This window comes from Somniosus microcephalus, chromosome 9, assembly GCF_052327205.1.
Source record: "Somniosus microcephalus isolate GS21.2 chromosome 9, FLI_Smic_1.0, whole genome shotgun sequence".
Lineage (NCBI taxonomy): Eukaryota > Metazoa > Chordata > Chondrichthyes > Squaliformes > Somniosidae > Somniosus > Somniosus microcephalus.
In genome coordinates this window covers 205,808,145-205,833,482 of record NC_140995.1, presented here as the reverse complement: position 1 = coordinate 205,833,482, position 25,338 = coordinate 205,808,145, and the positions used below count along the sequence as shown (strand labels likewise).

General features: G+C 44.7%; 2 protein-coding genes across 5 annotated transcripts in view; one reads left to right on the top strand and one right to left on the bottom strand.

Annotated features, from left to right (window-relative positions):
- cdc40 (cell division cycle 40 homolog (S. cerevisiae)) overlaps positions 1–19,093 on the bottom strand; it is a 148,689-nt gene extending 129,596 nt beyond the window's left edge. Inside the window, exons 1-2 of the mRNA XM_085997797.1 lie at positions 18,645–19,093; positions 16,799–16,885 (exon numbers count right to left, since the gene is read on the bottom strand). Of these exons, the coding sequence (XP_085853923.1) occupies positions 16,799–16,885; positions 18,645–18,833 (276 nt within the window). The 5' untranslated portion in view covers positions 18,834–19,093. The remainder of the gene's footprint in view (positions 1–16,798; positions 16,886–18,644) is intronic.
- Positions 19,094–19,165: 72 nt separating this feature from the next.
- The window catches only part of wasf1 (WASP family member 1), a 111,058-nt gene continuing 104,885 nt past the window's right edge, over positions 19,166–25,338 (top strand). For 2 of the 4 annotated variants that reach the window (XM_085997802.1, XM_085997798.1), the window contains exon 1: positions 19,167–19,730. The gene's annotated coding sequence lies outside the window, so the exon portion shown is untranslated. Of the gene's footprint in view, positions 19,731–22,276; positions 22,440–25,338 lie in introns of all 4 variants that reach the window. The other 2 variants (XM_085997799.1, XM_085997800.1) reach the window with 2 other exon arrangements.

Genomic DNA, 25,338 nt, shown 5'->3' with positions numbered 1-25,338 from the left:
ACCCAACCTGTCCAAATCGTACTGGAGTTTCACAACATCCTCCTCACAGCATACCCTCCCACCCAGCTTTGCGCCTGCCACAATTTTTATGGCGGCAGGTTGCAAGGCGTGCATGTGTACTGTCTTGGAGAGGCGAACTCTTCATTATCATATTTAAATCAGGCTCACACAGTGCAGTTGGGAGCCTGATTTAAATTTAACAGCTGTCAGTCAGGCGCTGAGGGCTCGGGAAACTCGGTAGAGAAATGGAAGAGAGATCTGTCGGCTCCAACAGGTTAGTGCCCTTGCAGGCGTGTTTCCCCCGACCCCTCAAGGAAGCCTTCGGCCTCCCTTCGGCCGATCGCGACCTCTTCTCGCTGTTGCAATCAGCGACCCGCCCCGACCCTCAATCTCTCCCTCGCCATTGCCGAACTCTCATCCCCCGCCACCCCAAGCCCCGATCTCTCCCTTCCGATTGCCGGGGACTGTAGCTGTGGCCTCCTACCTCTGGTTTTCATGCCCGGCACAGGCGGGAAACTGAAGGACAAAATTATAACGAAGTCCTGCCGTTAAATTCAGCAGGATCTCCACGTCCCCAGCCTCTCTGGGTTCCCCCCCCGGCTAGCGCTCTCTCCTGCGCACTCCCCATAAATATCGTGGCCAATGTTTCTCGTACAATCAGAAAAGCAAATGCCTCTTCAAAGCACTGGATTTTCTTGTTAAAAAGTACAAGCCAAGCCATTAAAACGTACCACAATTTACTTCTTGTAAGCCCTGCTCACCCTGTCAGTAAATGGTGGCAGACTTACAAAAACTTGCATTTATATCGGGCTGTTTATGTAGGAAAACGTTCCAAGGCTTAGCCAGCCTCCTGGAAGTTATAGTACTGAAGTGGACTTCCCAAAGCCTTTCCACCATCTACAAGGCACAAGTAAGGAGTGTGATGGAATACTCTCCACTTGCCTGGATGAGTGCAGCTCCAAGAACACTGAAGAAGCTCGACACCATCCAGGACAAAGCAGCCCAATTGATTGGCACTCCATCCACCATCTTAAACATTCACTCCCTCCACCAGCGTACCGTGGCTGCAGTGTGTACCATCTACAAGATGCACTGCAGCAACGCGCCAAGGCTTCTTCGGCAGCACCTCCCAAACACACGACCACTTCCACCTAGAAGGACAAGGGCAGCAGGCACATGGGAACACCACCACCTTCAAGTTCCCCTCCAAGTCACACACCATCCTGACTTAGAAGTATATCGCCGATCCTTCATCGTCACTGGGTCAAAATCCTGGAACTCGCTAACTAACAGCACTGTGGGAGTACCTTCACCACATGGGACTGCAGCGGTTCAAGAAAGTGGCTCACCGCCACCTTCACAAGGGCAATTAGGGATGGGCAATAAATGCTGGCTTTGCCAGCGACGCCCACATCCCATAAACGAATAAAAAAAAAGATAAACAGAGGTTGACGCTACTACATTCTGGGGATCCGCTACAAGCCTCTTCACTTAGGGCTCAGGTATGTAAAAAGCTGAAGGATGAATCAGAACTCAGGCTCTAGAAAGAAGAGACACTTATTGGAGGTATTTCTAGCATATACTTACTGACTTTATGGGCAAGTTCAACATTTCCCCCCTCAGAATGGACCCCCAAGCACTGGCATCTGCTGGACTACGTCATCGTCCAAGCGAGGGACCGCAAGGACGTCCACATCACCCGCGCCATGACAGAAGCTGACGAATGCTAGACAGATCTGCTCTGCCATCTCCATCAATGTAGCCCCAAAACAGCAGCAGCAGCAACAGAAACAATGCCGCAGGAAAATTAACGCTGGAGCACTCGGAAAGACCCTGCTAAGAAAGCCCCATTCAGCCAGCGCCTCACAACCAACCGGACGACTCCCAGTGATTCAGAGACACAGAGTGTCCACAGCGCCTGGTCTGCACTCAAGGCCTCCATAATCAGCACCTGTGAAGAGACGCTCGGTCACTCGACCAGGAAACACCAAGACTGGTTCGACGAGAACGACCAGGAGATCCAGGAGCTAATAAGCCACAAGCGCAAGGCAGTCCTGATCTGGAAACAGCAACAGAACTCGAGAGCAAGAAAGCAGCTCTACAGATGCCTGAAGGCCGAGTTCCAACAAAAAACTCGCGACCTAAAGAACAGATGGTGGGTGGAGAAAGCGCAGGAGATCCAGCAGCTAGCCGACAACCACGACGTGCGTGGATTCTTTAGCGCAGTCAAGACCATCTTTGGCCCAAGCACCCAAGGCCCTTCCCCACTGTGGGACAAGAACGGAGAGGTACTCCTCAAGGACAGAGGGGCTGGAAGGAGCACTTCGAAGACATCCTTAACCGAGACTCTGTCTTCGACGCGATTGTCCTCAACTCCATCCCGCAGCATGCTACCCGCCACCACCTCAGCACAACCCCAGCCCGGCATGAGGTTGAAAAGGCCATCTAACAACTGAAGAACAACAAGGCCTCAGGAGCAGATGGAAACCCCGCCGAGGCACTAAAGCATGGCGGAGAAGCACTACTGGCGCGAATACATGAACTCATTTCTCTTATTTGGAAGCAGGAAAGTATGCCAGGGGATCTCAGATGCCGTAATCGTGACCATCTTCAAGAAAGGTGACAAGTTCGATTGCGGTAATTACAGAGGAGTTTCCCTGCTGTCTGCCACAGGGAAAGTCATCACAAGAATCCTCCTCAATTGCCTTCTCCCAGTGGCCGAAGAGCTCCTCCCAGAGTCGCAATACAGATTCTGCCCACTAAGGGGCACAATGGACATGATCTTCACCATGTGTCAAATACAAGAGAAATGCAGGGAACAGCACCAACCGCTGTACATGGCCTTCTTTAACCTCACAAAGGCCTTCGACACTGTTCACCGTGAGGGATTACGGAATGTCCTCCTCAAATTCGGCTGCCCCCAAATGTTTGTCACCATCCTCCGCCTGCTTCACGACGACATGCAAGCCGTGATCCTGATCAACAGATCCAATTCATGTACAGACCGGGGTCAAGCAAGGCTGTGTCATCGCACCAACATTCTTCGCAATCTTCCTTGCTGCAATACTCCATCTCACCCTTAGTAAGCTCCCCGCTGGAGTGGAGGAATCTACAGAACAAACGGGAAACTGTTCAACCTCCGTCACCTCCAGTCCAGATCCAAGGTCATCCCATCCTCTGTCATCGAATTACAGTATGCAGACGTCGCTTGCGTCTGCACACATTCTGAGGTCGAACTCCAAACCATCGTCAACATCTTCACCAATGCGTACGAGAGCATGGGCCTTACACTAAACATCCGTAAGACAAAGGTCCTCTACTAACCTGCCCCCGCCACACAGTACTGCCCCCCGATCATCAAATTCCACAAGGAGGCCTTGGACAACGTGGACACTTTCCATATCTCGGGAGCCTACTGTCAACAAGGGCAGACGTCGATGATGAAGTCCAACACTGCCTTCAGTGTGTCAGTGCAGCCTTCGGTCGCCTGAGGAAGAGAGTGTTTGAAGACCAGGACCTCAAACCCGGCACCAAGCTCATGGTCTACAGAGCAGTAGTGATTCCCGCCCTCCTGTAGGCTTCAGAGACATGGACCATGTACAGCAGGCACCTCAAAGCACTGGAGAGGTACCACCAACGCTGCCTCCGCAAGATCCTACAAATCCATTGGCAGGCTAGGCGCACCAACGTCAGTGTTCTCGCTCAGGCCAACATCCCCAGCATCGAAGCTTTGACCACGCTCGATCAGCTCCGATGGACAGGCCACTTCATCCGCATGCCCAATACGAGACTCCCAAAACAAGCGCTCTACTCGGAGCTCTGACACGGCAGGAGAGCCCCAGGTGGGCAGAGGAAATGCTTCAAGGACGCCCTCAAAGCCTCCTTGAAAAAGTGCTACACCCCCTCCGACACCTGGGAATCCCTGGTCCAAGACCGCTCAAAGTGGAGCAGAAGCATCCGGGAAGGCGCCAAACACCTCGAGTCTCTTCGCCGGGAACAAATGGAAGCCAAGCACAAACAGCGGAAGGAGCGTACATCAACCCAAGCACCCCACCCACCCGCCCCTTCAACCACCGTCTGCCCCGCATTGGACTCATCAGTCACCTGAGAACTAATTTTTAGCGTGGAAGCAAGTCACCCTCGGTTCCGAGGGACTGCCTAAGAGAAGATGGAGTACCTTCACCACACGGACTGCAGCGGTTCAAGAAAGCGGCTCACCACCACCTTCTCAAGGGCAATTAGGAATGGGCAATAAATGCTGGCCTTGCCAGCGACGCCCACATCCCATAAACGAATAAAAAAGTGATAAACAGAGGTTAACGCTACTACATTCTGGGGATCTGCTTCAAGCCTCTTCTCTTAGGGCTCAGGTGTGTAAAAAGCTGAAGAATGAATCAGAACTCAGGCTCTAAAAAAAAACATATACTTACTGACTTTATGGGCAAGTTCAACATTTCCCCCCTCAGAATGTAAATTTGAATATATTTTATTATAAAAATCTTATCTATATAGTCATGTGCCACCGATCAAGGCTAGGGCTAAAATCAGTTTGAATGAAATAAATTGAAATGTGATTCTCAACATAACAGATTATGATTATTCAAGCTGCCAAATCAGAAATGTGTGATGGATGAGTTATTTTGTGTTATGGCCACATTTTCATGGGGCCGCTACACATTTAATGCATCATTTACATTGTATGCAAGACTTCTACTTATATAGAAAATAGATCATGTGCAAAAATAGATTTATTGCAAACATGAAACTCCTATATAGGACACATTTAAAACGAATACTAGCCATTATCCTTTTGATTATTATCCATATACTTGTAACATGCACTGCAGATATTTTAACTAATATGAACTGTGGTATTAACTTAGCCAAAACACTAAAATTGTTATTTAATACCCTAATGTCTACAGTTAACATTTTTTAAAAGGTGTACTATAAGAATCCTAAACACAATTTGAATCAAATGTTCTAGATATAGAGATTATTACAAGAGCTATTTCAGAAGGTAAAGCAGACATGTTTGGAATACAGTGAAAATAAATGCTAAAGCTAACTAAGGCAATGATGATCACAAAGAAAGTTGACCGTACACAAAACTTGACTTTAGAATGAACAATATGGAAATATGCTGCAGTGTTGACTGACTAGGCTGCTGCTTTCAACATCTTTTTACTTTTGAATCAAGCTCTCTCTACCAACTTTCGTTACATTTCCTGAATAATGTGCCCCAAATATTTCATTTGTCTCATCATTTTACAGTTGCACAATAGCTCTGTTAAATAGATTTGATAGAATGGATTCTTTTACCCTCAGTCTGGTTCAGCAATCACTGAGTCGAATACATCTGGAGAGTTTAAACAATTTATTTTCCGCGGAGTCTTACTCTGATATATCGGCACCGACTCCTGCAAGAGTCTGACGAATCCAACAGAGTAAGCAATTTCTCATACAGCGTGCTACATTTTTATCCCTGCTTTGAGAAAGCATTAACACCTCGTACATTCTGCACCAATCCTGAGCTGTGCACGTGTACATTTAATTGGATTTCCTGGTCTGGCAGTTCGAAATATACAAGTCACATTTTACTGAATGGGTTACAGCTAAGTAAACATCCTGGTAATGTGTTCATGATCACCTAAACATTATGGTAATGCGTTTGCAATCACCTAATGTCTGTATAGTTTCTGCCCGCCGCCCTACATTGTTCCTATCAGCAAGGGGTAACATCATGGGCGCCAGCCTCGTTAACAATTAAAGATCAGGTATCAGGTTAGCCCTTTTTACTTCTCTGCTGCTTTTACAGTTTCTGGTTTCTTTTTCTTGAAATGATATTCTCAGATTTTCCTGGACAGTCTAACCCAAAGCAACAGAGTTAAATGGAGGATAACAATTGCAAAAGATTCTGTGCAAATGTAAAACCAAGCTAGTGTTAAGAATTAGGATGTTACATTGAAATGTGATTAACGGCACTGTATGGATGTGAACACTGGATCCTGGGGTAAGATGATGACTCGGGGATTTTCAGTTCTCTGCTAGACATATGTTGAAAATTAGCTGAATGAGAAGAATGATGAACAAGAGGGTTCTTGAAATAGCACAAGAGGGAAGTGATGAGGCAAACCATGATGAGATAAATGAAATATTTGGGGCAGATTATTCTACCAACTTTCATTACATTGCTTGAGAGAGCGTGATCAAAAAGTAAAAAGATGTTGAAAGCAGCAGCCTGGTCAGTGAACACTGCAGCAAAGCAATGGGCCTATAAGAAGAAATCCTCCCGAACTGAAAAGCCCCGAGTCATCATCTTACTCCAAATTCCAATACTCGCATCCATACCATACTATGAGCCACATTGAACATTCTCATTTTTACCACCAGCTTGATTTCAGTTGCACAATAAATCTATTAAATGCCACTTTTATAATTGCTAGTTGCTCCTACATTGTCTCTTCTCCATAACAGAATGGCTAGTACAGATAGGGGATTTATTTTTTAACTACCAAACTTAAACTTGGGGAATTGATTGACACACCACATCACTCTTTCACCTCTGGGATTTGGTTTCAAATCCAAGTCAGATTGAGGAGATAAATGTCTTCTCTCTACAACAAACAAATTGGACTCGCAGCATAAAACTGCCTGTTGATCAGCACTAATTCACACTAAGTTGTCAGTCTCACTCAGAACCATTGTAAGGATATCTGCTGTAGGAAAACAGAGATGTCACACTGGGGCCATGGAAGATGCTCTTCAGACGAACAAGACCTGGATTAGTCAAAATATCCTCCAGCTAAACAGCAGCAAAACTGAAGCCAACTTCCTTAACTGCCACAAATGCCTATGCACCTCTAGCCTCCAGCCCCATTTACCTCCACAGCGGTCACCTATCGTGGCTTTGGCAGCTCTTTCCTCGATCAATTCAAAAGTATTTCCGTGGCCCCACTCCCTCTCTATCACCCTGTATCTTCCTCTGCTTCAAAAAGTTATCCAATTTCCTCTTAAAAGATGCAATGGTCTGTGCCTCAACCAGCTCCTGTGGCAAAACAGTCCAGGAGAACCTGTGGATGGGGTGTATTTGGATTTTCAGAAGGCCTTTGATAAAGTCCCACATAAGAGGTTAGTGTGCAAAATTAAAGCACATGGGATTGGGAGTAATATACTGACATGGATTGAAAATTGGTTAACAGACAGGAAACAGAGAGTAGGAATAAATGGATCTTTTTCGGGGTGGCTGGCGGTGACTAGTAGGGTACCGCAGGGATCAGTGCTTGGGCCCCAGCTATTCACAATATATATCAATGATTTGGATGAGGGAACCAAATGTAATATTTCCAAGTTTGCTGACAACACAAAACTAGGTGGGAAGGTGAGTTGTGAGGAGGATGCAAAGAGGCTTCAAGGCAATTTAGACAAGTTGAGTGAGTGGGCAAATACATGGCAGATGCAGTATAACGTGGATAAATGTGAAGTTATCCACTTCGGTAGGAAAAACAGAAAGGTAGAGTATTATTTAAATGGTGATAGATTGGAAATGTTGATGTACAAAAAGGGACCTGGGTGTCCTGGGTAGTCACTGAAGGAAAACATGCAGGTGCAGCAAGCAGTTAGGAAGGCAAATGGTATGTTGGCCTTCACTGCAAGAGGATTTGAGTACAGGAGCAAGGATGTCTTACTACAGTTATACAGGGACTTGGTGAGACCACACCTGGAGTACTGTGTGCAGTTTTGGTCTCCTTACCTAAGAAAGGATATACTTGCCATAGAGGGAGTGCAGTGAAGGTTCACCAGACTGATTCCTGGGATGGCAGGACTGTCGTATGAGGAGAGATTGGGTCGACTAGGCCTGTCTTCACTAAAGTTTAGAAGAATGCAAGGGGATCTCATTGAAACGTATGAAATTCTGACAGGGCTAGACAGACTGGATGCAGGGAGGATGTTTCTCCTGGCTGAAGGGGTCTAGAATGAGGGGTCACAGTCTCCGGATACGGGGTAGGACATTTAGGACTGAGATGAGGAGAAATTTCTTCACTGAGGAATTCTCTACCACAGAAGGCTGTGGAGGTCAAGTCACTGAATATATTTAAGAAGGAGATAGATAGATTTCTAGACACAAAAGGCATCAAGGGGTATGGGGAGAGTACAGGAATATGGTATTGAGATAGAGGATCAGCCATGATCATATTGAATGGCGGAGCAGGCTCGAAGGGCCGAATGGCCTACTCCTGCTCCTATTTTTCTATGTTTCTATGCTTCAACAACTCTGTATAAAGAAACTTTTCCGAACCTCTCTCCCCACTCGCAGTGAAAATTTTAAATTGATGACCCTTCGTCAGTGACTCACCAACCAGAGGAAATAGTCTTTCCCTATTTGCTCTATCAAAACCCTCCATAATTTTACAAACCTCTATTAAGTCTTCTCAGCCTTCTCTGCTCCAGTGAAAGTAGTTCTAGTATTTCATGTTTCTCCTCATGACTATAGTTTTCCATCCCTAGCATCAATGTGGTGAATTGACACTGTACACTCTGCGTGTTTAATGTTCTTTCTATTTATGGAATACTGAAAACTGCCACAGTACTCTAACTTGTGGCTTAGCCAATTATTCATACAAATCTGTCATTACTTCTTTACACTTATACTCAATGCCCCTATTTATAAAACCAACAATGCTGACTTTTAAAATAATGTCTATTATGTGGCACTTTATTAAACGCCTTTTGAAAGTCCATATACACAACATCAACTGCATTACCTTCATCAACCCTCTCCATTATTCCATCAAAGAACTCCATCAAGTTTGTCAGACACGACCTACCTTTAACAAATCCATGTTGGCCGTCATTAACTAACCCATGTTTTTCCAAATGAAAATTAATTGTGTCCCAGATTATGGTCTTTGAAAGTTTCCCCACCACCAACGTTAGGCTGACTAGCCTGTAGTTACCGGGTTTATTCCTATCCCCTTTTTTGAACAGGGGTGCAACATATACAACGCTCCAGTCCTCTGGCACCACTCCCATATCCAAGGAGGATTGAAAGATTGTGACCAGAGCCTCTGCCATTTCCCTCAGCAACCGAAGATGCATCCGGACCAGGTGACTTTTCTACTTTGAGCACTGCCAACCTTTTAAGTACCTCCGCCTTAGCTATTTTTATACTATCCAATTTCTCCAACCCCCTCCTCTTTTACTGTGACATGAGCAGCGCCCCCTTCTGTTGTGAAGATAGATGCAAAGTACACATTTTTGGTTCAGCCATGCCCTCTGCCTGCATAAGATTTCTTTTTGATTCCCTAATTGGCTCCACCCTTCCTTTAACTATCCTTTTACTCTTTATATGTTTATAAAATCATTTAATGTTCTCTTTTATGTAACTCACTAACATTTCCTCATACACTCTCTTTGTCCATCTTATTTCCTTTTTCAGTTCTCCTCTGCACTTTCTATATTCTGGTTGATTCTCTACTGTATTTTGAACCTGACATTTATCATGTCTCCTTTTTCGGTTTATTATCCCAGTCTAGATTCGGATAACTGAAGACCTCAAATTCTCATCACTACTGGAACGTTTCAGAAATTTGTTTACAGATTTTCTCCTCCATCTGCTATCCACTATTTGGTGGTCTGTAGTAAACATCCAGCAGCGTAACAGCTTCTCCTCGTCTCCTTAACTCGAACCTAATAGATTCTGTCTTTGAACCCTCTAGCATATCATCCCTTTCCAGGGCTGTAACAGTATCTTTGATCAAAACTGCCACCTGCCACCCCTCTCCTCCTTTTCCCTCCCCCTTCTCTATCCCTCCTGAATACATTGTAACCAGGAATGTTAAGTTCCCATTCCTGCCCTCGTTTGAGCCAGGTCTCAGTTATTGCCACTATATCATAACTCCATCTGGCAACTTGTGCCTGCAAGCTCACCAACCTTATTTTTCAGTCTGTGCATTTACGCACATGCACTCCAAACACACCCTCTCTCTCTTTGGATTTCTCTCCTGTCTGATCCTCCTCTTTCTAGACTACTCTTTATACTAATGCAGTTTGCCTCTCCCAGTCCTCTATGCACCTTGTTTCTCCTCTCTGATGTTTCATCCTGGTTTCCCTACTCCCTTGCCAAGTTAGTTTAAATCCTCCTCCCCAGCGCTAGTTATAGTAGCACTAGGTATAGCTGTAGCATATTTATACCATTATCACTAATTTAATATCAATGAATTTAAGAGCAAGCTTTTATTAAAGGCAACATTTTTCAGTCTCAGTCGTTTGAGGCATACACCCACATAATTAGGGCAGCCTATAATAGTCATGTCCACATCAATGCCTATTAGATATGTAAATTTCCTAAAAATTATTGCTTCTACAATTTAAAAGAAAAAATATTCAGACAGATATTTCCGTTGCCTCAGCCAGACAGCCCTCCTGTATACAGAACTCACCAACCCCTACATGATTCAATCACAGAACACAAAATCCATTTCATGGAGCACAGACCAGTTTTCCACTCAGATAACGCCACAAAGAATAAAGCCATTATACTGCCTCAATCTTCATTTAAAAAAAATGCTTGGTGGAAACTTAAGTGAAACCAGTCAACATGCATCATGAACAATACACAAACAAAATCAAAATACTGTAAATGCTGGTATGTTTCCGTTTCCATTTTTGCAGCACAAACCAGATACACAGAGCAGGTTTATGAAAATATAATAAATCACCAATTGAATTGGGCCAGCACAAGTCAGACACCTCACATCATGCCTCGCTTTATTCTGCGCAGTCCAATTATGTATCCTAGATATAGGCAAGTGCATGCGCCATACAAAAATATATTTCTGTTGATTGGGTGAATGCCACAGAAACCATGCTAGCCTTTGTGAATTTCCAGCTTTTGCTGAAAATGTGTGCTGCAGTAACTTATGAACTCTTGCAATGAGAAACACAGCTCTTTCTCTCTCTCTAGTCTACAGTTATACAATGAAAGGCATTAGTTCTCGTTATAAGCTGGCAGTTCCACACTCACTGAAGACCACATATAAGCACAATCATTATTTAGAGTTATCATACTGAGCAAGCTTACAACGTGGAGAGCAGAGATAGCTTTGCTCCTGAAAATGCAATACCAATGTGCAGAATACCACCGGTGAAACTGCATGCACTGTGTCCCTGCTCCTGGAATTTTTTCCCAACAGTATTTTTCCCTGAAATACTTTCCCTTATATGAATAGTTCAAATGCACAATTAATCATCACTTGCTGAACCAGAGGTATTGGAATATGCGTTAGGCAATGGGATATGGCAACTTGCTCATCAGTACTCCGAATGTCCAAATCTTTCTCTATTCCCAGTAAACATCAGGTTCAGATTCATGAAACATGAGTCCTTGTCTGCACTTCATTGTTGAATCAGCCAGTAGAGCTTTTTGAAGCCAGCTTACTTATTTACCATATAGTCTTCAGCATAAACAAAACAGATGAAAACACTGAAGAAAACAAGTAAGCACCAGCAAGACTTTGGAGTTGATGGCATGTACAAATGAGCCTGGCTATTTCTTAGATGCCTGTAGTATAATTTTTTCAAAGTATAAAATTCATCTAAAAATTGTAAAACATTCTTACTCTGAAATTATGAAAGTTAACCACTCTAAATAATGCCACATACCGGTTTTATCCTGGGACAACTTGCATTCTTACAGCACCTTAAACATAGAAAAATTTCCCAAAGCGCTTCACAGGGGTGTAATCAAAATATTAATACCAAGCCAAAAAAAGGAGCTACTGGGGAGCGATGACCAAAAGCTTGGACAAAGAGGCGGGTTTTAAAGTGGGTCTTAAGGAGGTGAGGGAGGTGGAGAGGCAGGGCTAGGGAGGGAATTCCAGAGTGTGGAATGGAGGCGGCTAAAGGCACAGGCACCAGTGGTGGGAGGAAGGGAGGGGCAATGCAGAAGAGCTAGAGTCAGAAGAATAGAGTTCGAGAGGAGGTTGCAGAGATAGGGAGGGGAGAGGCGAGGCCAGGCCATGAAGGGATAGAAACATAGAAGATAGGAGCAGGAGTAGGCCATTCGGCCCCTCGAGCCTGCTCCGCCATTCAATGAGATCATGGCTGATCATCCAAACTCAGTACCCTGTCCCTGCCTTCTCCCCATATCCCTTGATCCCTTTAGCCTTAAGAAATATATCTAACTCCTTCTTGAATATATTTAAACACAAGCACAGGAACTTTAAATTTGAGGCATTGGGGGGCAGGGAGCTAATCCAGCAAGGACAGGGATGATAATGAGTTGGACTTGGTGCAGAATAGGATGCAGGGTGCAGAGTTTCGGAAGAGCTGAAGTTTACTGAGGACGAAGAGCAGGAGGCTGACTATGAGAGAACTGAAACAGTCGATGCTGTAGGCGAGAAAGGCATGGATGAATGTCTCAGTATCGGATGTTGCTGAAGTAAGGGCGGAGGCAGACCATGTTACAGAGGCTCAAGTAGGCGATCTTCGTGAGGGAGAGGATATGGGGTTAGAAGATCAGCTCATTGCCAAGTAGGATGTTGAGGTTGCAAACAGCCCGAGACAGTGGCCTTGGGAAGGGAATGGAATCAGTGGCATGGGTACAGAGTTTGAAGTGGGGATGAAGATGATGGCTTCAGTCTTCTTAACATTTAACTGTAAGAAATTGCAGCTCAAATAAGACTGGATATCAGACAAGCAGTTTGATAACACAGATAAGGTGGAGCAGTCAAGGGGGTGGTGGTGGAGAGTTAGCTGGGTGCCATCAGCGTATATGTGAAGCCTGGCACATGTCTGTGGATGATGTTGCCAAGGGACAGGGTGTAGTTAGAATCAGAACAGTACAACACAGGAGGCCATTCAGCCCATCAAGTCTGTGCTAGCTTTCGATGAGCAATCCAGATTGTCCCACTCCGCCGCTATTTCCCCATATTCCTGCCATTTTTTTTCCTTCAAGTATTTATCCAATTCCCTTTTGAAGGCTACTATTGAATCTGTATCCACCACCCTATCAGGCAGTGAATTCCAAATCCTAACCACTCGTTACGTAAAAAAGCTTTTCCTCATGTTGTCTCTGTTTTTTTTGCCAATCACCTTAAATCTGTGCCCTCTGGTTATCGACCCTTCAGCCAATGGAGACAGAGGAAATAACGAGAAACTATCTAAACCCTTCATGATTTTAAATACCTCTATCAAATCTCCTCCTAGCCTTCTCTGCTCTAAGGAGAACAACTCCAACTTCTCCAGTCTATCCACGTAATCCCTCATCCCTGGAACCATTCTAATACATCTCTTCTGTACCCTCTCCAAAGCCTTCTCATCCTTCCTAAAGTGTGGTTCCCAGAATTGAACACCGCTGGGGCGGTACTGGTGTTTTATATAAGTTGAACATAACTTCCTGGCTTTTGTACTCTATGGGCTCGATTTTGTCAATGGGGAGCTTTTGGAGGCGGGACTCCCACTTTTTGGGTTGTAGTCCCGCCTCCATCGACTTGTGGCCAACCCAGCGGGCTGAGCAGGCCAATTAAGAGACACCTGGTTACTGGTGATGTCAGTGATTGACATTTCATCTGTCGAGAGCTTTTGACAGATGAAAAATCAGCGTTTGATAGCTCTGTGACGCTGTCAAACACTGACAATCTGTCTTCTAACGTGAGTACTTCTACTCAGACTCAGTTAGTGAGCTCTCCAGACCAGAAAGCAGAGGCTGCAGCTTTTGACAGTTCAGCGGTCATTCTGCTTTCTGTGCCGGTGAGCTGAGGGACTCCCGAGAACTGAAGGAAGGAAGCCTGCAGGAGAGAAAGTAAAGGTAAGTAAAACTTATTAAAACACTTTACACTTACCTCTGCACACATGCACCCATCACTCACCTACACAACGGACATTTCGACCCCTCCAACCCGACGGTCCGCCTCGCTAACTTGGCGTGGTTCGGAGCCGTCGGACAGCCCGCACTTCAGGGCTAAAGATAGGGATTAGGCAAAAAACTGCCTGTTAACTACCTGTTGTTAACAGGCAGTTAATTGGCACTAATCCCCTTCCTGCCTGACCCGGCGCGGGTCCGGTACCCGCCTCCTGGGACATTGGCACGGAGGCGGGTTGGGTTCCTGCCCCCCAATTCTGCAATTTTCCCACCACTCCCGCCTCCTCAGGGCTTAGAATGCCTCTCTCTTCTTGCACCCCTTTTAAATTTGCACCATTTAGCATCTCTCCTCATTCGTCCTACCAAAATGTATCACCGCACACATTTCTGCATTGAATTTCATCTGCCACGTGTCCGTCCATTCCATCAGCCTGTCTATGTTCTCTTAAAGGCTATTACTATCTTATTGTTTACTACCAAGTTTCGTGTCATCTGAAAATGTCAAAATTGTGCCCTGTACCCCAAAGTCCAAGTTATTAATGTATATCAAAAACAGCAGTGGTCCTAGTGCTGAACCTTGGGGCATGCCACTGTATACATCACTCCAGTCCAAAAAACAGCCAGTCACCACAACTCTGTTTTCTACCCCTTAGCCAATCTTGTATCTATTCTGCTACTGTCCCTTTTATCACATGGGCTTCAATTTTGCTAACAATCTAATATGTGGTACTTTATCAAACACCCTCTGAAAGTCCATATACACATCAACTGCATTGCCCTCATCCACCCTCTGTTACCTCAACAAAAAGGCGCAGATTAACCCTTTTGAGTGCTGAATGTCTTTTGGAACTTGCATGTTTTGTTAACTGCCAAAAATGATTTTTCTAGATAGACTGCTGGGGAACTGTGGAGGTAATGGTGCAGGATCAGGAAACGAAGCCATTGATGGAGATGCGCTGGCTATGATCAGATATTTAAGAGTGGAACCAAGCGAGCGGGAGCCCACTGAACTGGACAATGGAGGAAACAAGTTGGAGAAAAATGGTGGCGGGGTGGGGGTGTGTCACACCTCACAGAAACCAAGTAGACCACAGTATTTTGCATGCCACTAACTGAGAAATTTGATGTGGAAGTCCCATTTATGGCAATGCCTTATTGAGTTATAAATGTAAGAAGTCACACAACACCAGGTTATAGTCCAACAGCTTTATTTGAAATCACAAGCTTTCGGAGCGCTGCTCCTTCGTCAGGTGAAGTGGAGAAATGCATAAAGACACAGCTTATATAGTCAGAGAATCGTGTCAGATGTTTACAGGTAATGTTTCCAACTGCCATTTATCACACCTCGGCAGAGAGATAATCACAGCAATCAAAGGTGTGAATGGTGTCCAAACAGGTCAGTCAGGAAAACATTACATCAAAGAACAATGAGGTGGGGTCACAAGGGGTCAAATATTGCAGATGCTGGGGTCTGTATGAAAAACAAAAAAAGACAAAAAACATTTTTTTGCTGGAAATCACAGCAGGTCCGGCCGCATCTGTGTAGAGAACAAGCCAATGTCGACTCGAGTCTGGATGACCCTGCGTCAGGTGGGGTTACATGTAGCGTGACATGAACCCAAGATCTCGTGTAAGAACGGGATAGGACGCTCGACTCGTCGATCGACAGTTCCGACGGGCCACAGCGAAAAATCGCATAGACCTCCTCAGAAGACAAACACGGGACACAACCAACAGAGCACCCTTCGTCATCCAGTACTTCCCCGGAGCAGAGAAACTACGCCATGTTCTTCGCAGCCTTCAACATGTCATTGATGACGACGAACACCTCGCTAAGGCCATCCCCACACCTCCACTACTCGCTTTCAAACAGCCGCCTAACCTCAAACAGACCATCGTTCGCAGCAAATTACCCAGCTTTCAGGAGAACAGCGACCACGACACCACACAACCCTGCCACAGCAACCTCTGCAAGACATGCCAGATCATCAACACAGATACCATCATCACACGTGAGGACACCACCCACCAGGTACATGGTACATACTCATGTGACTCGGCCAACGTTGTCTACCTCATACGTTGCAGGAAAGGATGCCCCGGAGCATGGTACATCGGCGAGACCATGCAGACACTGCGACAACGGATGAACGGACACCGCGCAACAATCACCAGGCAGGAATGTTCCCTCCCAGTCGGGGAACACTTCAGCAGTCAAGGACATTCAGCCTCCGGTCTTTGGGTAAGCATTCTCCAAGGCGGCCTTCGAGACACACAACACAAAATCGTCGAGCAGAAACTGATAGCCAAGTTCCGCACCCATGAGGACGGCCTCAACCGAGATCTTGGGTTCATGTCACGCTACATGTAACCCCACCTGACACAGGGTCATCCAGACTCGAATCGACATTGGCCTGTTCGCTCTACACAGATGCGGCCGGACCTGCTGTGATTTCCAGCAAAAAAAAAAGTTTTTTGTCTGTTTTTTTGTTTTTCATACAGACCCCAGCATCTGCAATATTTGACCCCTTGTGACCCCAGCTCATTGTTCTTTGATGTAATGTTTTCCTGACTGACCTGTTTGGGCACCATTCACACCTTTGATTGCTGTGATTATCTCTCTGCCGAGGTGTGATAAATGGCAGTTGGAAACATTACCTGTAAACATCGGACATGATTCTCTTGACTATATAAGCTGTGTCTTTATGCATTTCTCCACTTCACCTGACGAAGGAGCAGCGCTCCGAAAGCTTGTGATTTCAAATAAAGCTGTTGGACTATAACCTGGTGTTGTGTGACTTCTTACATTTGTCCACCCCAGTCCAACTCCGGCATTTCCACATCATTGAGTTATAGGCACAGGCTCAATGCTGAATGTGCAATTATGCAGACAGGATTGGAGAAGCTTCAAAGTAAGTATCTAAGACTTCTTACCTCTGGTGCAAACATAGTTTCATATGATGGATTGAACATGACTTCCTTCAGCAATGGGTCAAGATGAACCCCTGTCTCCACATCTTCCTAGAAGTAAAGAAACACAGGATTCAGAATGGTTCAGCATGATTGCAGTAAAAACATGCATATTCTTTATAGTTATGCTGGCCTTTATACTACATTCTGTAAGCATTATCTAGCCCCTCTATTCAGCCATAAAACCCATTCTTCAATACACTCCCTTTTTTCCCTTATTAGATTATACTTCATTTTTACCTTTTCCATCTCCTGTTTAAAGATCTCCCATTGCTGATCTACAGCTGTATTTGTCAATGTGTCCTTCCATTTATTCTAGTCACTTCCTCTTTTCCCCACTGTCCTTCTCCTTGACTTTTTCCTGTTTTCCTTTATACTCTTATTATACTGAACCTAATTATATTGTGGTCACTGCCCCAAATGTTTCCCTACTTTTAGGTCACCTATTTGTTTGGCCTAATTTACCAAAACCAGGTCAAGTAGTGCTTCCAACTTCAGTGATTGAATGGTGAGCCTTGAAGCACAGGGAAGTTGAAAGAAGACAGTTTCAGATTCAACAACAACTTGTATTTATATAGCACCTTTAACATCGTAAACCATCCCAAGGCACTTCACAGGAGTATTATAAGACAAAAAATTTGGCACCGAGCCACATAAGGAGAAATTAGGGCAGGTGACTAATAGCTTGGTCAAAGAGGTTGGTTTTAAGGAGCGTCTTAAAGGAGGAAAGAGGAGGTACATATAAACACACACAAAGAATTGAATTGCCTATCCTACAAGTCCCATTAGACATGCCAATTGGTTCCTGATAATTATGTGACTAACAGTATACTAAGGACCAAGCCCTGTGCTCCTGCTCCCAACCATGGCCTCCCCCACCCCCACTATAATTATCTTCACTGCTTTCTCCAAACATCAATTCTGTACTCCCCGACTTAGCCTTAGGCTATCCACTCCATCCTTCTGTTTACTGAATCGGGTGGCACAGATGATAGACAATTCTACCAACGTTGCCCAAAGGTCCAGTCCAGCTCCCAAGTGGACATTGAAGTTCTGCCACAATCCCAGCTCACTTTCACTGAGCAACCACCAGTCACTCAACCAAGCCTCACTTCATTATTCCTAGTCAGTCAGTTGTGAGGATTTATTTTCAATGTGGAAATCTGACATTAAAGTTAACGATAGGTGAAAGAGAAGCACAGATTAATTCAAACAGCAAACTGCATTGATTCCATGAAATTTTTAACAAAAATGTTGCATTTATCACTGAGCTATCAAAATGGATGTGTCTGTGGGGGTTGGGGTGGGAAGTGAGAAAGAGCACTAAACAAATTTCCTTCTTAAATATTAATGTTCAAGGGTCAACTAAATATAAGAACGGCATCAACTGTCATTTCGCAAATTATTAAAAGTAGGCTAAATGCTCCATCTAAATATATATATATAAATCGCTTTTACGGTTTTGCTACTGGTGGAGCAAGACAAGTGTACAAGAACACAGTCCATTGTTTAGTTAAAATGCCCCCCTAAAGAGTTGTCACCTTTATCAAATGCTCTTCAACGGTATTTCAGCCCATCATCAGGGATAGGATTTTAAAGCCTGGTTAGGTTTTGTCCAGTATTATTATTATAGGGACATAAATAATCAGTCAGCCAGTGGCATATCAGAAGGAATCACATCAATTCGACAGGTTTTCCCGCAGCAAGTCCATTCAGCCTTGTTAGAAAGGCACCCCATGTTTGCGTGATTCCCTAATATAGACAGACCCATGTGCAGAGCTGACCCAGGCCAAGGCCTGCCGACACCCACCTTCACAGCAACCTCGGGCGCGGAGTTTAAAGCGAGCGATTCCTGAAGGCGTGACAGTGATTTTCCAGGATCAAGAGGGTGTAAATGAGCCACGGCGTCCTCACTGGCAACCTCTCCGCATGCCCCATCCGAGTCGTTCCCACTTTCGCTGCCACTGCCATAAGAAGCCAGAGCGGCGATCGCCGACATTTTGGATCCCGCTTGGTAAATAACGCGCGTCCTTGCAGATCGCCAAAACTTAAGAAACGTTCGGGTTAAAGTCGAACCACGAAGGAAGCTGGCCTCATCGCGGCGGCTTCGCTTTTAAATTCTACGTATTTTTATCGGCTCAGTCTTATATTATCTTGGATTTCGGTGAAGCTTTGTTATTCCTTATTTTACTACACACCTGCAAGGTCCACGCCCAGGCGCGGTGCGGCCCGCCTCCGCGAAGCTGATTGGCGCGCCGGGAACAAAATGGGCGTGTCCCGCCGTGCCGGTTCGCCGCTTTCTTATAGGCCCGCTGGCTTGTCGCTCACCTGACGTCACAAAGCTTTCTCGTTTGGACTGGGCAGTTCCACAACACATTCTCATCTGGAGCCGTGAGCCGCCGGCTTGTGCCATTGTGCGAACGCGGCGCAGGGAATGCCCGCTGCCTTTCGACTGAGAAACGCGGGCGAAATCTGAAGCGCCGGGACCGCATGCCGTGAGCGCTCTCAAAGTCGATGGAAGCCGTCTGGTTTGAAACTCGAAACGGCCAGGATTTGCGGCGCGGCGGGCGAGCGGGTTTCGCGGCGGTCGGATCGATGTTCCCTCTGTGTGCGCCCGACTTGCGCCAATCCCGCTGAAGCCCGTGCGGTGTTGTTATCGAGACCGATGAAAACTTGGGGCGTCAGAGTGAGAGCGATGTGAGAAAGCGGACCGGTTAGAGGCAACATTTCACACGGCGGCTGCCGGACAATGAAGACGTTATTCTCCAACTGAAAAACGTTCCATTTCATTTTAAATATACACACACGCCGGAAAATTTTTATTGGTGGTGGTGGGGGGGGGTGGCGGAAAAAAAATCAAACCTGGTCGAGCTGTTAAGAGTTTACGCCGAACAGGGTACGTAATTTTAATCTCGATTGAATGAAATGTCGGGCTTTTTTGTTATTCATTGAGGCAGTGTGTGTTTTTTGTGTGTGTGTAAAGCAATCGGCTAATAGCGAGGGACGACGTTTTGCCATCGTTTGCCTGCCTGTATGCTCCTGGTCACCCATTCCCTCCCTCCCTTTCCTCCTCTGGTCGAGGCCCCCGCGGCAGGTAGTGATCGGTGCGATCTACCTGGGCTCTCGTGTCCCCCCCCCCCCCCCCCCCCAGTCTAGCACACGCTCCTGCCTTCAACTGCAGCTGTGTCCTTGCTACATCCTGAGTTAACCTGCAGGAGTCTGAGCACTCTTTCCTCCCCCCCCCCCCCCCCAAAGTACTAACTCTCTTGTTCGCATAATAACACACACACTTAAGATCGTGGATTTGGAAGCACTGGATCCATCTCCCTCTCGCTTTAAAAAAAAAAAAAAATCATGGATAATAGGGTTTTGTGAAGCCGAACGGATCCCATCCATCCCCGCAATTTCCACAGCAAAGTATTTTGGGGGGGGGGGGAAGAGGAGAGAAGAGAATTATTTTGTGACTCAAAAAGGTCGCAATTACTCTAAGGTGCCACCTCCCAACTGATCGTCAGTAGGGTTGTGTATATTTTATAAACTGTGTGTGCAGCACACTCGTCCCTTTTCTCTCCCACCCACCCCAAATCATTATAAAGTTTTAAACGCTATTCATGGACAGTAGTTCGTGTCTGCATCCCTGATCAAAACGAGTCGTCGTTAATTTATCCCAATCAAATGTGTTGAATCAAAAATGCGCTGATTATCTGACATTTGTTCCAATGAGTGGGAATATTAATGAGCAACTTTATGGCCGGTTCTCTTCCCCTCTTTTACCCCCCCCCCCCCCACAGACCTAATGCACAAAACGAGATTCTTTGCTTTTTGGGCTTCGAAAGGCTGAATCATATTTTCTGCTTTAAACCCTGCCGCCCGCAGTACTCGATTCCCACGCCAGAGGTTGATCGCAGACTTGAGCTCCTGTGTATTTATCTCAACTTATAAGTACATCCACACTCGTCCTGCCTCCGTCTGAAGTGTGTCTCAATATTTTGAAGGAAGAATAGAAACAAAGATGGATCGGGAGGTGGGGTGGGTGATTCCCTGACAATTCCGCCATAAGCGAATGGAGCAGAAAGCTGTCTCGATTTGAGCAATAACTTAAAAACGCCATATATTGTTTACTGTGTTTATGTGCGGAAGAAATGTCTGCTTTTCAAAGCCGAGCTGGATTTGCAAACGACTTTTAAATGTGTACCTGTGATGATTTTAAATAGCGACTTCCAGATCCAAATAATTTACCGGCAAAATAATTGTAATGCTCTCTCAAAATCTTATTTTCCTAGTATAAATTTCCATGTACATCTGCGGGGGGCGGGTGGAGGGGCAACTTTTTCAGGCTTACAGGTTCAAATGCATTTGAAGACTATCAGATTGGGTTGAATCCTGTTTAATAACTACTTGCAGCATGATTTCTGGTGCTGGTGTTTTTATTTATTTTTTGCAAACTTCAGATGTCCTTGAGGTTGAAATACTGCTCCTTTTTCTGTTAACAGGGTGGAATTTCAACAACTTAGATTTATATAGCACCTTTAACATAATATAACCAGATTTATATAGCACCTTTAACATAATATAACCTCCCAAGGCGCTTATCAGACAAAAGGGACACTGAGCCATATTAGCACAGGTAACCAAATCCAAAAGAGGTAGCTTTTAAGGAGCGTCTTAAAGGAGGACTGAGCAGCAGAGAGGTTTAGGAAGGGAATTCCAGAGCTTGGGGCCTAGACAGCTGAAGGCACGGCCACCAAGGATGGGGTGAAGAAATCGGGGATCCACAAGAGGCCAGAATTGGAGGAATGCAGAGGGTTGCTGGGCTGGAGGAGGTTACAGAGATGGGGATGGGCAAGGCCACGGAGGGACTTGAACACCAGGATGCGAATTTTAAATTTGAGGTGTTGTTGTACCGTGAGCCAATGTAGACCAGCGAGCAAAAGGGTGATGGGTGAACGGTACTTGGTGCAAGTTAGGTATGGGCAGCAGAATTTCGTATGAGCTCAAGTTTATGTAGGATGGAAGATGGAAGGCTAGCCAGGAGAGCATATCTTGTGTGGCCTAATTGGAAAGTTACACCTGAAATTACACTTAACAGAGCGCCTACTTTGCTGATCTCAATTTATTCTTCAATCTCATTAAACAAGTGGAAATCAGCATAAACAATTGGGACCTGAAGAAAGTGCAGCACTTTTTAAGTATTAAAAATGTAATGTTTCAAGTGATCTAACCATCATTTATGCACAATAGGTACAGCATGTTTAAGACCATACAGTCGTGGAAGCTTTAGCATTTTGACATGATTCATACTGAAGCTGTAAAAATGCATTGAAGGAAATAGAAAATACAATGCAGGTCTCAGTGAGGATAACTTTTTTAAAAACCACAATAAAACACCAGAAAAATGCCTTTGTTTCCTGCAGCACCTAAATTCTGTGCTTAATTTTACAGCCACTTTGAACGAGCATAATTGCAGGAAATTTGCGTATTAAGCTTTTGCATAAGTGTGGAGCTTTTATACTGAACCGAGATATGTTCGGGCACAAGGATCATTAGACATGCATAAAAGATCGAGGAAATTCAAGTGTAGCGTAATTATGCTCGATCTTTTAAGGCAAGTATTTGCTTTATGCCTTAAATTTGTGTGTCTCTGAGCGCAAATGCACAGAAAATTCCACCTCTATGTTAACTCTTTTATTTTAATTAACCATTATTGTCTGAGAACATTTTCAGTTTCTGAAACTATACAGCTGTGTATTAGTTATTTGAAAATTGAGGTTGGGTATAATGGTTTCATGAATTTGTAAAATGTTTTAAATAGTTTTTTTGTACTTGAATAAGCAGAAAAAAAATAGTCATGACACTAAGCCCTGACGTGCAGCTTATCTTAAAACTAAAGTTTTCAAAATACAGAATGTGAATGAAATTCTCTTTTTTTTTTTAAATCTAACCTTTTTAAAAATAATTTGTGGAGAAATGTTTACTAATGTTTGTTATATTTTGTCACTTGTTAAATGGCTTTGCAGAGTAATATAAACCTTGTATACAACAACAATAACTACTTGCATTTATATAGCACCTTCAGCGAAGTAAAATGTCCCAAGGCACTTCACAGCAGCGTTATCAAACAAAATTTGACTCCGCGCCACATAAGAAACTTTTAGGGCAGAAAAGAGGTAGGTTTTAATGAGCGTTTTAAAGGATGAAAGGCATGTGGAGAGGTTTAGTGCGGCAATTCTAGAGCTTCGGGCCTTGGCAGCTGAAGGCACGGTCGTCATTGCTGAAGTGATTTAAAATAGGGGATGTTCAAGAGGCTAGAATTGGTGGAGCGCAGAGATCTCGGACGGGAGTTTGCGGTGCGGTTGTTGGGCTGAAGGAGATTACAGAGATAGGGATGGCGGGATTTGAAAACAAGGATGAGAATTTTAAAATCGAGGCATTGCTTAACCGGGATCCGATGTAGGTCACCGAGCACAGGGGTGATGGGTGAAAGGGACTTGGCGCGCGTTCGGATACGGACAGCAGAGTTTTGGATGATCACAAGTTTACGGCGGGTAGAACGTGGGAGGCTGGCCAGGAGTACGTTGACATAGTCAAGCCTAGAGCTAATAAAGGCATGGATAAGGGTTTCAGGAGCAGATGAGCCGAGGCAGGGGTGGAGTGTGTCGATGTGTTGCAGAGGTGGAAATAGGCAGTCTTAGTGATGGCGTGGATATGTGGTCGGAAGCTCATCTCGGAGGTCAAATATGTCACCAAGGTTGCAAACAGTCTGGTTCAGCCTCAGACAGATGCTAGGGAGAGGGATGGAGTTGGTGGCTAGGGAGCGGAGTTTGTGGTGGGGACCAAAGGCTATGGCATTGGTTTTCCCAATATTTCGTTGGAGGAAATTTTTGCTTATCTTGTACTGGATGTCGAACATGCGGTCTGACCATTTAGAGACAGTGGAGGCGTCGAGCGAGCTAGTAGTGAGGTAGAGAGCGATGTTGTCAGCGTATACGAAACTGACGTGTTTTCAGCTGATGTCGCCAAGGGGCAGCAGGTAGATGAGAAATAGGGGGGCGGGCAAGGATAAATCCTTGGGGGAAATCCAGAGGTAACGGTGCGGGAGCGAGAAGAGAAGCTATTGCTGGTGATTCTCTGGCTACGACTAGATAGAAAATCTGATTCAGGGAGAATTCTTAGTCTATAATCTATTGCACAAAACATGATTTGTTTTGCTATACTATATAATAGTGACAAAAAATCATCTTTCTTGTAAAGCAGTTGTTTTAATATTGACTATTTCATTATCTTGCTATTTTACCTAGAAATATACAAATTAGGATAAGTTGATAAGAGATACCATAAGCAAAGCAAAAATATTTGACATTTATATTGAATGACTGAAGCTATCTATTTGAGGTTGATGAACTAGATAAAATTAGTTGTGGCTTTTCTGAATTTGAGCAGATCATTATTATGAAAGGGCAATGCATATCCTTTATCAGTACATTTGCAATTCAGATGCAGTATTGTATAAATAAATATTTCATATGGCATCTTGAGTGTATGTAGATAATTTGCTGGAAGTGGCAAATGAAATGGTGCAATTCTTGCCATTTATTGTATTATTTTGTTTATTTAAACCAAAGACTGAGTTTATTGTAATATTTAGTTGTAGTTGGGGCGTTGTCAATTAATGACAAATGTTCATTTTTTTAAAAATTGTGAATATGGACAGTAATTATTTTAAGCAGTCATCTTAAGTCACATGAGGATTGTAGTAGGAGGACAAGGTCATACACTGTACCTTAGGTGAAGCAATGCCGTGGGCAATAATGGCATTGCATGTCATAGAAAATTAAATCGCTGACCAGATGATAAATGAAAATGACACCGAACTTTCAACCCAATGAGTTGATGATGTGACTTCTATTCAGAAAGAGGTTCTCTCTCTTTCTCGTCCTCTTCTCATAAGAACATAAGAAGTAGGAGCAGGAGTAGGCCATACGGCCCCTCGGGCCTGCTCCGCCATTCAATAGGATCATGGCTGATCCGAACTTAGACTCACGTCCACTTCCCTGCTCTCTCCCCGTAACCCCTTATTCCCTTGTCAGCTAGGAAACTGTCTATCTCCATTTTAAATTTATTTAATGTCGCAGCTTCCACAGCTCTGGGGTAGCAAATTCCATAGATTTACTACCCTCTGAGTGAAGAAGTTTCTCCTCATCTCCGTTTTGAAAGGGCAGCCCCTTATTCTAAGATTATGCCCCCTAGTTCTAGTCTCACCCATCAGTGGAAACATCCTCCCCCGCATCCACCCGATCAAGCCCCCTCACAATCTTATATGTTTCGATAAGATCGCCTCTCGTTCTTCTGAATTCCAATGAGTAGAGGCCCAACCTACTCAACCTTTCCTCATACGTCAACCCCCTCATCTCTGGAATCAACCGAGTGAACCTTCTCTGAACTGCCTCGAGAGCAAGTATATCTTTTAAATATGGAAACCAAAACTGTACGCAGTATTCCAGGTG